The sequence below is a fragment of the Stegastes partitus genome, unplaced genomic scaffold (assembly GCF_000690725.1).
Source record: "Stegastes partitus isolate 25-593 unplaced genomic scaffold, Stegastes_partitus-1.0.2 Scaffold323, whole genome shotgun sequence".
NCBI classification, from domain to species: domain Eukaryota; kingdom Metazoa; phylum Chordata; class Actinopteri; family Pomacentridae; genus Stegastes; species Stegastes partitus.
The window spans coordinates 161,102-177,200 of NW_007578054.1; the positions used below are offsets into that span (position 1 = coordinate 161,102).

The following is a 16,099-nucleotide window of genomic DNA, read 5'->3' on the forward strand; positions in this document are numbered from 1 at the left end:
AGACTTAGTACAACTTAAGAAAATGTAATTCAACATAATGTGGAATATACAAACGTTAACTACATGTGCACACGACAAACCGAACTAATTTACTTAAAATAAAATAAATTAAAAAAAGCTAAATAAACCTTGGGTACATTATTTGAAATCAAGGATAATCGGTCTCATTTATGTTTGAGTGTAAAATAAAGTGATGTTTTGGGGTTACTCACTTCTGTGGTTGTGTTGTTGCAAATGCGGTCGCCACATTTACAGAACTCGTAGTCAAACATCAACAGTTGGACAATAATAATGAATAAGACTTTAAAAGAGCATCTGTTTCCTCACATACATCTGCACTGCACCTATTTTACATTTGAAATATGGATCAACTAAAAATCTATTGCCATTTAAAAAACTAAACTTCGTAGAGCACTTCTAGGTTTTAGTGCACTTAACATTTATCAGCATACAGGTCTGGTCTTGTGAGCATATTGACATGCAGCATTTAGGCGTGCTCTCATACCGACCACAACACACGTAGCTCACCTGCTATTTACAGATTTAGCTTAGCATGTATGTATCAAGAAGAGAAACCCAACCAGCATAGCCCCTCTTAACCACCCCCTGTTGACTGGCCAGTACCAAGTTGGTAGCCAGACAATCCTTCCGAAATTTTGTTTATTAGGGCCGATTAATCTGTTTATCACTGCAAAAAGAACAGAATTATGTAGCAATGTGCTAGAGGTACATTAGGAGGCATTTATGTAATGTGTCATTCAAGAAAAATATCCCATAGAAACACAGAGGACTGAAAGAGAGATTTAAGGGAAGAGTTTGAAAATAAATGGTGAAACCTCGAGCCTTCACTTTGAGATTTCAAGTCAATTAAATATAAGTAACGTTAACTGGAATGACTACATATTATTTGTTAATAAACCTAACCGGTTTATAGCTTTCACTCACCAAAGGAAGTAAAACTCACAAGTGTCTGTCAAGGATTTAACTGTACTCTAACAAGCTCCTGCAGTATATGAATTTTGCACCCTTCATGGCATCTCTTTATAATGATAACTGTCCAGAACAAAGATTATAAAATCCTTAAGGTGAGAACATTTGACTCATGTCCATCAGCTGACAAAAATCTATGAATATTAGTAGAAAGTGTTTGTTTGTTTGTGGAAAATATGTTTTTAAAAAAAGAAAAAAAAAGCATTCAACAAGTTACACTGCAGCGTATTGCTGTCCATATTACACCAAAAGACAATTACTGGATCAAAACACCAAAGCTGATTACGTTCTAGATTTCACAGTTTAGTTCACAATTCAGCATGCTTAGTTAACATGAATATCAGATTAACAATATTGCCAAAGCATCAAGGATAAGGTCATTTAGAAAATACAAACATACACTTTATCAAGTGAAATAAAGAAACAGAGTTGACATGAAAAACACAAGAGAACACCAGTAATATTTTGCCAAAGGGAGTAAAAAAGCTTTCCTAAAGTGGAGGTACAAAACATGGATGCCCCTTGGCCTAATTTGTGAAAGGAACTGCCTTTATCATCTTGTCTATTTACAATTAAAAGTGACCAGTGGTGACCATGTCGTAAGAACTAGCTTTTCTGCTATGTTGTTTTGTTTGTTTGTAGTTTAAACTGTATACTTAAAATGTTGACTGAAGTATAACTTTAACATCACCTTTGTGTATTTCCATTTTTACCCAGGAGATGTCAGTGTGTCATACATCCTGGCTACACACTCACATACTATATATGATTTGCTCCCAAGTACTTAATAAATAAAAGAAGCAGGAAGAATCCAAAGGAGATTTACCCGCCAAAAAAATGCACTGTTTTACGGTTGACTTACAGTATACAGACCTAAATCCTTTTTCTTTGCTCCAGCTGGTGTTTGATACAGGATGTATCATCTCTGGGCTTCCTTCTGGTGCACTCTCAACCTTTGTTAGTGTCTAAATGTGGCCTCTGGACTGAGGCGTTCAGGCTGTAAACAAGAGCACGTCGTCTAAGGAAGTGGGCTTGTAATGAGTCCAAAGCGATTCCCACAGTGTGGCTGGGGACGTTTTGTGGACACTGGGGGTTATCCCATCGCAGCGGCACATTAAACCACGGATGCTTCCCAACAGAAAGCAGCACACAGACATGTTGTAAAAGATTATTTGGTGGTGACTTAACTGTGTGGAGCAAAGAGACAACTGGTCCCACAAACAAGACCATTTCCTGTCGGAGGAAGTGTGTACGTGTGTGTGTGTCGGGCATTTGCGCCTATAGAATAGCCATCAACATCTATGACTGCGTGTAAATGCTGTTATTAATGTGATTATTGAATATTGTGAGATTAATATAGATGAATTACAAAGATGTAGAAATTACAAAGCAGTGTTTGACTGGTGTGTTGGAAGGTTTATAAATATTTAATGTTTATAGAAATTGGCACAAATGTGTTTCTGTGCTTTCACTGTATTTACTGAATACATCCCCTGAATACGCTGTTGTCTAATCTATTGACGACACCTTTAGACTGGGCACCAACAATAATTAGGTTTAAGTGCAAGTTCATTGCGTGTGGGAAATGCTTGTTGCAATATTTTTTCTGATTTTGCACTGTGAATGTTTATTCTGTTTTTTTTTTTTTGGGCCTTTACTTGATAGGACAGTAGAGAGAAAGACAGAAAAGTGGGAAGAAGAATGGAGGAGAGATCTGTAGCAAATGGCAATAGGCTGGATTCGAACCCACAACAGCTGCATCAGTACATGGGTCGCCAGCTCTGCCAGTTGAGCTATAGCGGTGGCCCAAATGTTTATTCTGTTAAGAGAATGAATGCTGAGTGTTACCTAAATACATTCAGTTTATATCACAGCTTTTTCTCTTAGACTACAGATAATCTGTGATTGTTCTAGTCAGTCGTAGCAAATTAACAAAAGCTTTTGACAGAGAGGTGAGGATTCTTAGGATAACATCTGTACACGTGTGAAACCCTGACAATCATTGTTTTGATTTTTTCTGATTCTCCCCATGAGTTTGATTGTGTATTTATTAATTTTGTGTTGTGAGAGGGACAGGTCTTGTGATCACATTTGCTCTGCTGAGAGTTTTAGTATAAATGCTTTTTCATGTAGAATGTTATTAAGTGATCTGAAGGTTAAACCACAGATATCATGATGATCTAGTCGCATATGTAGCATTTTAAACCTGTTTTAACATTATTTAAACAGAGTGCGAACAAGTGGACAGACTCGTCTGGTAGCATTTTATTAAAACAGAGTTGGCTCGAGTGTTTCTGTGACTTAATGTTCAGATTCAAGACTGCTGGAAACTGTCCACCTTGACCTGAATTCGGTCAGCAAAGCATCAATATGTCTGTCAGTGATCTAGAACCACCATTTTCTAATGAGCACAGAATATTTTGCCAAGCTTCTCTCGCACTTGTCAACTTTTGTCTTAAAGCATTCACGGTGGTGAGACGCCTTAACCCTCTAAACTCCAAACAGTTTCTGTTTTTTTTTTTTTTTGCTTCTGACCCATTTTGCTGACTGTGGGCTCATTTCATGTCCTGCACCTCTATAGAAACAACACAACCATGACTCAAAGTGCAGAGGATTAAAAGAAAAAAATCTTCTGTGCATGATACTGCTATAAATCACAAATATTTAAAAGTCACCTGAAGCGAACATGTGCTGCACTTTTTCAAGCCTACACTGGACAGGAATTGTGGCTCTACATGCTGTACATGTCACTACATCCTTTTATAATTATGCCACACATGATTAGTTCAAGGATTATCAGAAATGAGAATCTTCCACTTTTTACAGTTCTTAGATTTTTTATTTTTTTTTAAAAAGGCATGCCTTTTAAACCAACAGTTTTTGGTGTTCAGAAAATTAAAGTTCCAGTATGTGATTGTACTCCAGTATGGCTTTGTCCAAGCATCTCCTCACAGCCAGCTATCTGCCTGCTCTGTGTGTCGGTTGAGTCTGGTGTACGTACACGGCCCTGGTTCTGTATATGGGAAACAAACAAGGTGGCTTGGACGGGTTCACACAAGACTTGTCCAGAGTGCCCTGTGCATGTTAGTCAAGGATGAAGGGAAAAAGGGAAGGGGGCAAGAAGGATAGTAAATCCGGCACATGTGAACTATTAAAACATGTTAACTAACTATCTGTAGAATTGACGAGTTTATTTACAAAAACAGATAACTCCATTTTTGTAGATTTTTGGAAAACTTATTTTTTTGTTGTTTGCTTGAGATAATATCAATCAAACTGAAGTTGAGTGGATTTGACTCAGTAGAAATGACATGACAACAATAGAGATAACTTAAGTTTGATTGACATTGTCTCAGGTAGGCGATGGAAAAGTGAGTTTTCTGAAGGTTTGTGAAGATGGAGTTATCTGTTTTTGCAAATAACTCTTCAGTTGCAGACCCCACATTTAACTCAAGAATATTATGTCTTGAGAGAAGTAGAAAATACACATGACAAAGAGGTAAAACAGTGGAGTAAAATTCACATCTTAAGTTAACCCGAACAGAAGTGCAATACAAACTCTGTCACCATTTAATGTTTTATGTCTGTTTGTGTTACAATAACTACTAAAGATGAGCATCAGAGCTGTACTTGATGCTTATCTCTGTATCTCCCTGTCTGTCTGCATCACTTAACTGTTGCTAGGTTTGTTTTAAAGATAAAATACTTCATATTTTATATCATTTTCTCCTGGAAGCAACAATACCAGCTTCATTGACAGTCGAGGGTGGAATAGTGGCACTCTCCTTCCTTACGCTTGTCTAACGCTTTGACAATCTCGTTCTCCCTCCTCTTCCTCTGACCAGGTGAGCGCTAATGTCCTGATCTTCCTGTGCACCAACATCATCGGCATCTGCACCCACTACCCCGCTGAAGTTTCCCAGAGACAAGCCTTCCAGGAGACCAGAGGATACATCCAAGCCAGACTTCATCTGCAGAGGGAGAATCAGCAACAGGTAGGTGCAAACACAGACACATGCACGTTTTTCTGTCTGTGTGAACGACAAGTGTAAGATGACACCCCGGTTTTCAGCGCTTGATTTTAAGAAGGACCCTGTCGATGGAGCTTTTCCTGTTGTAGAATGAAACTTGAAATGAAAAATTACTTCCATTAAAGCTTAACATAAACCCCACATTTGTGTAAACTGTCTAAGTATGTTTTCATGCTCAGCTAATCCTTCATCCTGTTTATCAGTACAAACATAATCTCCCGTCAGACTTTTAGATGTAGTTAGAATTATTTCTTCCTGGAACTTAGTATTTTCAGACTGCCCATTTGAGCTGTCTGTAATTTTTGGCAGGAAAGATGTCAAGAGATGCTTTTGACTCATTTTTAGTCATCAGAAATAAAGCCGGAACGAAATGTGGAAAATATCTAATTGCGATTTTTCTCACAAATATTTAATTTGCAATATATTTTTTCCAAGTCAAGCTTCAGTTCAATATTCACTGTGTGGTAGTTAGATTATAAACATGTTATGGAGCCGTACCAATATTACACCATCGAGTGTAACTGTCAAAGAGCATGAATGACAGTTTTTAGATGCTGTGTCACATGTGCTAAAACATGTACAACATGTGGCTATTAAATAATGAGACTGTGCTTATATTAGTCGACCCACATCCTGAACTACGAAGTAAAGGGGCAAGCATAGACAACTGCTGAAAGTTTCAGCTTGCTCAAAATGAATAAAATTTAATTACAGCATTTTTCTTATTATTTAACAGCCACACTTTGTATTTCCTTCACTGTAACCTTTGTGTTTTGCTAATTACACTGTTTCACCGAAATTAATAAATTATTCATCCCTATCTGGAATTTATTTTCTTCATGGCTGAAAAACAGGATACATGAGCCAACACAAACTCTGCCTAACTCACAGTAAACTGACTTACCCTGGCAACATTTAGTGAAGTGAAGTCAATTTTTTTTATAAAGCCCAAGATCACCATTTTTTTGTCCGGGGGTTTTTGCAATCCGTACAAAACCTCGTATCCTTAGATTCTTAGGCAATAGGCTACAAACAGCCTTTAATGCAATCTATGTTACACCAGCACACTCTCCTTTCAGAAAGAATACCAGATGTTGGTAATACAAGAAAATGTCATTCATAGTAAAATCCTCACATTTCCAAGAACTATTTCCAGAACAAATTGTGCTTTAAATTTATGTCAGAGCACCAAACCGATTCCAGTTCTACTTTTATCCCCAATTTAAAATCTGTGCGCCTAATTGTATAGATCTCACTGGAGTCTAATGGACAGGATTGTCATGACAGTAAAACCTCTTAATGACTCGAATTTAAATTTTACAGTGATGCTGATGAAGAAGAAACTGTATATTATGGCTTATACCTAAGCAACTTCCTGAAGTTGTTCAGTCATTTACATGTGAACACATCACAGCAGAAGTTAATATTTGACCTCATCGCCCCTTGCATCAGACTGTATTTTAGGGAAAATGATAGCAGGCAAAGTCAGAGCCTGCAGCTGGATGTTGAGGTGGTGTTTGGCTCAAGCAGAGGGACTGCTGGGAATTTTCTAATTACGTATGATGAAAATCCATTCTTATGGTGTCTTGTGGTTGCTATAAATTTGGAGGTGTAAAAGAAAAGCCTGCTAGGATACAAAGATGTTTGTTTTTGTCATTCCTCAAGCCATTCCACGACTAGTTAGAATTCAACACAGGTTCTACATCAGATCTGGTTTCACCAATAGTCATCCAGCTCAAACTGTCAATCACAGACGCAGATAGTGTGTTCTTCCTAAAGGGGCGGAAACAGCAGCAGTTCATTGGTTTTCAGAGCAAAACCGTCTGTTCAGGGCTTATCCCCACATGGTGAAATTAAACATTTTTCCAGTATTTTGAGCTGAAAAACTGAAAGACACATTGCGGAGACATGTGAGACATTGAATAATTTGCTGAAAAGGGACACAACATGGGCAACTTTAAATAGACAGCCACTCCAAAAGCATGCATTTGGGTCACGTCACATGTGACACAGCAGTGCAGCTCAAGCTGACTGTTTAAACTGAATCTAATCTTTGCTTTTCTGTAATAGGTTTCTCTCTGTTCGGTTGTGTAATGTTGCTTTAAAATGGAGAGGCTGAAAAATGACTCTTTGATTGCTTTTCGATTTTGAGAGCTAAACACGAAAACCTGCCATTTACTGCTTATTTTATACAATGGCTATAACTGAAACTGAAGTTGTTGTCTGGCTCAGTTGGAGACTTGTCTTTTGTGTTTGGCTATAAATTTGCATGAACAAAGTGTAGTAGCTCAGAGGTCTGGGGATGCTGACCATGTATTTGTTGTCAATGTTGTCTCTAAAAATACTTATAAAAAGCTGCATGAACAAGAAGTGACCCCACACAGGATCGCAGTGGGGAAAAAGTAAAGGCTACATAAAATGTTAGCATTTGTTAACATGTCCAGGATTTCATTATTTCCTAACCATAAAGGATAAATCTGCTGTATTGTGTGTGTATATTTATTTATTTATTTTTTAAATTATTTTTTTAAAATATTTTTGTTACAGTCATTGAATCTCATCAACAGACCAAAACCCACAAGTCCATCTGTCCATCTGCTGCCACATTTTCTGTGGTGCTCAGCCTGAACCCTCTGATTCCTACCAAAGAATATATGTGTTCAGTTTTTAAAAAGGCAGAGTAATTTCCTGAAAGAGCTGCTAACTGTAGTTTTGAGCAAATGTTACTCAAACAGGAGGGAAAAGTGTATTTTTTGGGTCACAAATAATATCACATTTGTAGCTCTTGTGAGTACTTTCAGCAGCAGACTACATGCAGCTCTTGTTACTAACGTAGCCCCTTAAAAAAAAATGAGTGTTGGTCAAAATGTTTCCAAAAATGAAAATTGTGAACACACACATAGATATGTGACATATTGTACATTGACAATAATATTGTGAATGACACAATCTGCATTTTGTTTCTTTTTTGTGTGTTTTCCAGGAACGTCTGTTGCTTTCAGTGTTGCCAAGGCATGTTGCCATGGAAATGAAGGCTGACATCAATGCCAAGAAGGAAGACATGATGTTTCATAAGATCTATATCCAGAAACACGACAATGTCAGGTCAGCTGGGACACAGCTTTATTTCATGTTTTGCTCATGAATTAAGATTCCAGCTACGAAATCAATCTTTGTTTTCTGTATAGCAGGTGTAATATCGGTGTAAGATGCCTTTATATGACATGATCTGATGTAATTAAGAAGAATGTGGCATGTTAAAACTTAAAAATACAAATTGTAATGTTTTAAATAGTCCTGGAACACTAAAGACAGAACAAAAAGAGTAACAGAGAATGAGTAACACTCATTGGTACGCACACAAACACAAACAGACACACACATACAGGCGCTCACAGAGTCGGAGGAGGGTAGAGTGGTTTGGCAGAGTGGAGGCTAATTAACACTAGTGAGGGAATACTTAATCACCAGCAGCCAAGATACGATAATCCCCAAAGATGGAGAGCTTCAGCACACATTCAATTACAGCACCACTGAGCAAACACAGTGCACACAGTCACTACGCACACATACACCGGCACGGATCTCCTTCATCCGACTTTAAGGTCAGACTTCTTGCCTCTCTCAAGGTCATCTGCCCTGATAGTAACGTAGTGTTATAATACCGCTGTGTAGTTGTTTGCAAGTGCTATTACTTGACCACCAAACCTGACTGAAGCCGCTTCATAGGTTCATCCCTCATAATGGAGGATTAATAGTGCTTTCTGCTTCTCTCTGTCTTTCCGCCTCTTGGTCTCGTCCTCAGTATTCTGTTTGCAGACATCGAGGGTTTTACCAGCCTGGCGTCTCAGTGCACAGCTCAGGAGCTGGTCATGACGCTCAATGAACTGTTTGCCCGTTTTGACAAGCTGGCATCGGTAAGTAGATGCAGTCTTCTTTCTGATGCGTCTGTTGTGCCATGTTTCCTACAGGAAATAGATGGACATTTTGAGGAAAAATTTTTAACCTTTGAATGAAATGAGGCTAGCTATTTCTCTTTTTCCCCCCTGGTCTTTATGCTAAGCTAACTGTTCTCTAGTTTGACAGATATGAGAGTGCTACTATCCTCTCATCTGACTCCGAAATGATTTTTTTCCTTTATGCATTTGTGTCTTCTTTTATCAGGAGAACCACTGTCTCCGTATTAAAATTTTGGGTGATTGTTACTACTGTGTGTCTGGGCTGCCCGAACCCCGGGCCGACCATGCCCACTGCTGTGTGGAGATGGGCGTCGACATGATAGAGGCCATCTCGTGAGTAGAAACAACAGTGTTTACACACGGCACACACGTGGGTGGCGTTTGTGTGTGCAGAGCAGACACTGATCTTTTTGTGTCTGCAGGTTGGTGCGTGAGGTGACGGGGGTCAACGTTAACATGCGCGTTGGCATTCACAGTGGGCGTGTGCACTGCGGCGTGCTGGGACTCAGGAAGTGGCAGTTTGACGTGTGGTCAAACGATGTCACGCTTGCCAACCACATGGAGGCGGGAGGCAAAGCAGGGTGAGAGAAACAAATATGGATTTGCACACACATATTTACAGTTTGCATATTAAAAACTGCCGCAGTGTAGTGGCTTCCCATCTAAGGCTGTTTATGGGTGGTGAGGAGTATTTCCCGTAATGTCATGTAACTAAACTATCAATAAATATACCATACTGTGCAAAAGTTTTACACTACCATTAGGTTTGTTGTTTTAGCAGCTTATAATGACCACACATATGTATTTCTCAGTCTCTCTGTATGAAGATACAACTGGGATATACAGAAAATGTGTACACAGTATTAAAATGTAGAAAAAAATGCATTCACAGGCTAATTGACACATTAAAAGTATTTAATGTTGCGCTTAACTTTTCTTAAACTTTGGGTAAACAACATGAGAAAGTACAGACACATCGTGATTCATCATACCGTTCCTTCTGGAAAGCATCTGGTTGAAAACAAGTTTATTTTGCAGCATGACAATGATCTCAAGCACATTGGTAATGCAATGAAATCATATTTGGAGAAAAAAAGCATCTCAGTGATCAACTGGCCTCCACTGACCTGAATATTACAGAAGTTGTATGGAATCATCTGGACAGAGAAAAAGTAAGCCAGCACAAAGACCAACTCTGGGAAGGGATGAAGGGTGCTTTCTATAAAACACCACAACATTACTTACGAAAACTTCATAAGATAGTTCAAGATGTGCTGAGTGCAAAGGTCACAGAGGTCAAACTAAATACTGACGTTAGCCTGTAGAAGCCATTTTGTTCAGATCTTTTTGTGTTTTTAATACTGTGTATATGTTTTGTTGTATCTTGGCAAAGAGACTGAGAAATAAATTTGTATGGTTGTTATAAATTTGGTAACACAACAAACCTCATGGTGGCCTCAGATGTTTGCACAGTACTGCAGATATAAATGCGCATTTTTTTTAGGTGCTGCTATTCTTTGCTTAAGTAAATTACCCATTTTTTTTATAGTTGTGTTGTCTGTTCATACTGACAACAAAGGCTGTTAAAGCTGTTATGCACAACATCACAATCGTATATAAAGAAGAACAAACACTGAGCCCAACTTAAGACTTAAAAAAAAACAACACTGTTTGAAAATCAAGTTTTTTAAAATGGTTAACTTATTCGTATGGTGTTTTTCATAAGCTAGAGGACATATCATGAGCGAAATGAGCAGTTAAGGAAGGCCACCTTGAATGCCGCTGACAGTCTCAAAAACACAGATTTAGACTTTTGGGGTTTCATACATCACAAACCTGAAGAACAAATTCTATCCACTTGCAGGGTGGGACTTTCTGTCGAATTATTTTCTTCAAAATCTGTTTCTAGTTTAAACATGTGTGACTGAAACACTTCATTTGTACAACTTGCGATTGTGTAGCACAGAGGTTTTTTTTACAGTGTTCAAGCAGAGTAGTGGGTGAGCTGATGTGCTTGAGTTGAAGCAAGTGTAGAACGGAGGTTGGAAGAGTTGGGGGGCTTAATAGATCTTCACAGTCTGGGGGAAATGACACTGTACATCTAAATCATTATGAGGCAGGAAAGGATTATTTTTATGGACTTTTAGATGTTAAATCAATGATTAGAGAAGGACTTCGAAGGGCTTTAAACAATATCTTCAATCAAAAAACATGTTTTGTTCAAATATTTTTTGTGTGATTCACTCATTCCCATAATTCCCTGCCCTGTGGTAGACAGTAATCCTGGAACTATGTTTATCTGCCATTCCTCTGTTTTCCATATACCAATAAAGTTGAGTAATAGTGATTAAAAATAACCCTGCACGCCCATTTTCTTGTCTCTGTGGCCCTGCCAGGCGGATCCACATCACAAAAGCCACATTGCAGTATCTGAATGGGGACTATGAGGTGGAGCCAGGTTTCGGAGGTGAGAGGAACGCATATCTGAAGGAGAACAGCATCGAGACTTTCCTGGTCCTCGGCTGCAGCCAGAAAAGGGTCAGTGGATGAAGCCACACACAGTACAAATATAAGACGTTTAGGTCTGACAATCTTCACTTAAATCCAAACATTGATTAAAGTTTTACAAAGAGAAAGGCCACAGGAAACAAATATTTCACAGATACAATATGTGTATCGTTCCACTGAGAAACTGAGTGGAGGTTTGTTGCATTAGTGGGCGTTCAAACCAAAAACATACCTGTGCTTAAAAAAAAAAAAAAAAATTAAGTCAATGTAGGAGGTTGTGTTGGCGGGGATGGGTTGCTTCAGGTATTGGTAAAATGTGAATAACAATCCAGGAAGTCCAGTTTCAATGACAGCTTTGACTCAAACTTTCCAGACAACAAACTGCTGTAAAAAGCTGTCAGTGTGACAAGTATTTTATCTTTTGTTGCAATAATCAACACAACTATTCAGCAAAAGGTCATGTGTCAAGAATGTATGCAAGCTTCCACATATGTTGTTTTGTTGCTGAAAGTCTGTTTTCTGTGTGTTTTACGGCGTTGTTCACATTAATGAAGGAACCGTCGGTTGCTCTGCTGCTGCTGGTCACAGTTCAACAGCGACAAGTGGAATGACTGTAACATAAAATATTAGCTTATCAATGTTATAACAGATTTGTGGTTATTTCTGAAATAGGTATGAGTGAGAGTAATGTAAAGGATTTGAAGTATTTTTTTACTGCCACCAAATAGCACGAAAAAGACCAACACAACAACAATGAAGTGACCTATTTCTGCTGTCTGTGATCTAAAGCTTGATACAGATATTTTTATTGCTAAAAATAAGAACAAGAACAATTTAGCTGTTAACTTATTAATTATATTATACATTTTACTGTTTTATATCTACAAAAATATTAATAAAAAATGAAAAAATACATAAATACAATAAAACTAACAGATAAGGCATCTATTGAAGCTCTCCAAGTCTTTTTAAAAACTGTTTACAGAGGATCTTCTTTACTGTACAGCAGCAGGAAGTTAATGGTTTTTTTTCTCTACCTGTACTGGCAAGAAACATTCAGTGCTTAACAAAATAATTTATTGTTAAATAGTTCATTTCTCAGAGCAAATTGTTTGTTCCAAAACTATGAATCTGTACACTGTCGCTGATACACTATAAACTCTCGTGGTGAAAATAATCCCAAATAAATATAAGCACAATAAATTTACTTCTGTGTGAGTAAAGCTGCTACAAACTACAAAACCCAGTTGTTTTCAGAAATGATTTAGGATTTTTAAAGATTCACATCTTCAGTAAAAACATAGGTCTTGAGGATGAGAGGGGAAGCCTAAAAATACTGATAAACACATTTTTTGTTTTAGTCTTGTCATTGGATTTGTTTATTGTAATAAAAAAATGGAATATTGGCTTAAGATCGTTTATGTGTAGAAGTCTGGATGATGGACACAAAAAGCTGAATGATGTGAGATTATTAGCTAATAACAGATTGGAGGGATGCTCTTATTTGTAATAACTGACAGATCTGTGAATAAATTAATCCTGAAGATCCTGAACTGCCTGTTTTCTTCCGTCGTCGGTGCAATAAAAGACAGAATTTAAAAGACCCCTCAGTCGCTTACAATGTCATTCACTGTGTGTTGTGTTGCTTGAGAACAGTTGGTCAAGCCTTCGTGTTGTTCCCTCTGAGCAGAAGGAGGAGAAGGCGATGATGGCGAAGATGCAGCGGACGAGAGCCAACTCTAATGAGGGGCTGATGCCACGCTGGGTCCCCGACAGAACCTTCTCCAGGACCAAAGACTCCAAAGTCTTCAGACAAATGGTGAGACTCGACATCATGGTTCATGCTTCATGGTGAGAGAGCCCGGCTGCAGCTTCTCTGTGAATCATATTTATTTTTTTTGTCTGGTCTGTTTCCTCTTCAGGGGATTGATGAGAGCTCCAGTAAAGACAAGTGAGTATCGACTTTTAATGCACTACTTTAGTGGATTTCATTAACCCCGTTGTCTCCTGCTCAGTCTGTGGCTTCTCTTCTTTTTTTTGCAGCCGTGGTGTTCAGGAAGCCATGAACCCGGAGGATGAGGTGGATGAATTTCTGGGTCGGGCCATTGACGCTCGCAGCATTGACCAGCTAAGAAAAGACCACGTTAAGAAGTTCCTGCTCACCTTCCAGACCTCCAGCCTGGAAAAAAAGGTTCAAACTCAGAACCCTGATTATTATTTGTGCTTCTCTACCTCAATTATCCTCTAAAGACCGGGCGTCCACATGTATTGACATCACATTTATTTTTATATTACCACAGTAGTTAATTTGTTATTTATTTATTTTTTAAATTATTATTTTATGATTATTACTTTTGCTATTGTTATTTATTTATTTTAGAAGTATATGTATATATATTGATATGTTTTTATTTGATCAGATCAAATAGCAAAGAGAAATTTAAAAAAATGCATATCAAACAAGAGCTCATGTCTTAAAAGGTTGCAATTTATTTACAGAAGAGGCTGCTGCTCATGTCTTGATTTCTTTTTTTTCTTTTTTTTACAGTATTCCAAGAAGGTGGACGATCGTTTCGGAGGCTATGTTGCCTGTACTCTATTAGTATTCTGCTTCATATCCTTCATACAGATTGTTATCTTTCCACAGTGAGTACTTCATACATTCACATAATGTTATACTGTAAATCCTTTAATATACCTTCAAACTCAAAACTCTGCTGCAGTATTTTGAAAGGTACATTCTGAATTACATTTAACACTCAATACATTGTTTGAAAACCTCAAGATTCAAGATCCAAATTTTACAACAGTAATTCCTTGTTTTGTAACAAGAGTACATACACAACGAAAAATCACCACACAAGTAAAACGCTTCCAAACTTTTAGTCTCTTTTGCTAAGTCAGTAGGTGTTATGGATGAAAGAAGTTTGATTAATTTGATCAGGATCAAATCTGGTTTATATTTACACTGACTTCTCAAATACTTCAAGTGACTGAACACACGTGTAGAAACACTCAACCATGAATTTTATTGGCTTAATTTATGAGAAATCATGTGTTGTCTGTCATTTTGGCATCAGCTTCAGCAACACTTAGTCTGGAAAAGAGGCCAGAATCAGGGCTCTGGTGAATTCTAAACTCTTCATCACTGAATTTGCAAACAAAACTTGTCTCTGTCTTTGCTGAATTCATTCAAAAGGGATCTAGATATCAAAAGTGAATGAATGCAATCTGCAATACGTTGTCAGTTTTTTTCAACATTATAAACAGTCACTGGAGCAGTATAAAGATTTTTAGGCTCTTTGATGGGATGATTCTCGTAGAAATGTGGAAGTCATAGATAAGTTTGATCACCTTTAAGTTTTACCAAAGACTCAGCTTACAGGTCCGGGGATGCTGAAATAGCTCTCCCTCTTTGTGACTAATATGAACTGACGAGAGACTCACTGATTGGACTGTTTCGGTGATATCATCTCGTATCATCTGCGTTACATGATCCCACTCAGGAAAATGAAATTGCAGAGACTGGCAACAAGTCATGCTGCGTATGTCTTCTGGTGGTCACAGAGAAACTGTTGATTATTAGTCAAGGCTGAATCTCAAATCATGAATATTGATCAGGTGATAAAAACAGGATGAAAAGTAGGTCACAAGCTTTACACACCACTGCTTTAACTCTTTTACACATTCTTATCCATCAGAGAAACGTCCTACACTCATGTGCTTTCATTTGTGTGACATAGTTGTTGACATAATATACAGTTTATGAATCACCCTCTGAACCTCAATCAGTTTCTAGCCGTTTTTTTTAAAAAAAATTTTAAAATCTCTGGTCATGTTTGTACTTGCTGTAGCGTGCCTATCTGGAAACAGCACAACCTTGAAAATCCATCAATGTTTCTGTTTTCACACTTCTGGCAAGAAGTAAAGAAAACTTCAAATGTGTGCTGTATAACAAAGTTATAATGCCATGAATCTTAAAAAAGAAGATAAAAGAAAGTGTTCTTTGATACTTTGGTTTTATAAAAATTGACGTGCAATATATGTGTATATCTATATATCTATGTGATAGATATTTTACTACTTGCATGTTTAATTTGTTGTCATACTCCTGTCTGCTCTGTGCAAGAAACGTCTCCAGTTCAGCCAAACAGACCAAGAAATTTTGTTGTGTCACTGTTAATTGCAGCTGTATCACTTCTCGGTTTTGCTGAGAAAAAAAATAGTTTTTTTTTTTGGCATTTTTGAATAACAGGCATAGAATAGAATGATGTTGATGAAATACTATAAATTAAAGATTAAATTGGATCATTATTATTTTAAACCAACTATTTATCACACATTTTTAAGTCATTAAAATGATTCCTCCTGTTTTTACAGCTTCTGGCTCTAGTAAATGCTGTAATACTGGCACCTTTTAAACATAATATGCCTTTTAATCTGCTGGTGAGTTTTGGGGATCCGAGGGTTAAACGGAAGGATTATTTGATCACAGTTCACATTGAGCGGATTGGTTTGATAGAGGTTTAGCTACCTGTGGTTTGTCTGTTTTGCTTTTATGCCGCAGAATAAGTAAATCAGCCTAGTTTTCCTCAGTTGTTGTAATCAGAC

General features: G+C 37.6%; 1 protein-coding gene across 1 annotated transcript in view; it reads left to right on the forward strand.

Annotated features, from left to right (window-relative positions):
* Nucleotides 1–16,099, forward strand: part of LOC103358633 (adenylate cyclase type 6) — a 43,571-nt gene that overhangs the window by 19,009 nt on the left and 8,463 nt on the right. The window contains 10 exon segments of the mRNA XM_008283665.1: nt 4,836–4,985; nt 8,005–8,126; nt 8,827–8,938; nt 9,186–9,313; nt 9,403–9,561; nt 11,377–11,518; nt 13,179–13,307; nt 13,411–13,439; nt 13,532–13,679; nt 14,037–14,134. Coding sequence (XP_008281887.1) covers nt 4,836–4,985; nt 8,005–8,126; nt 8,827–8,938; nt 9,186–9,313; nt 9,403–9,561; nt 11,377–11,518; nt 13,179–13,307; nt 13,411–13,439; nt 13,532–13,679; nt 14,037–14,134 — 1,217 coding nt within the window.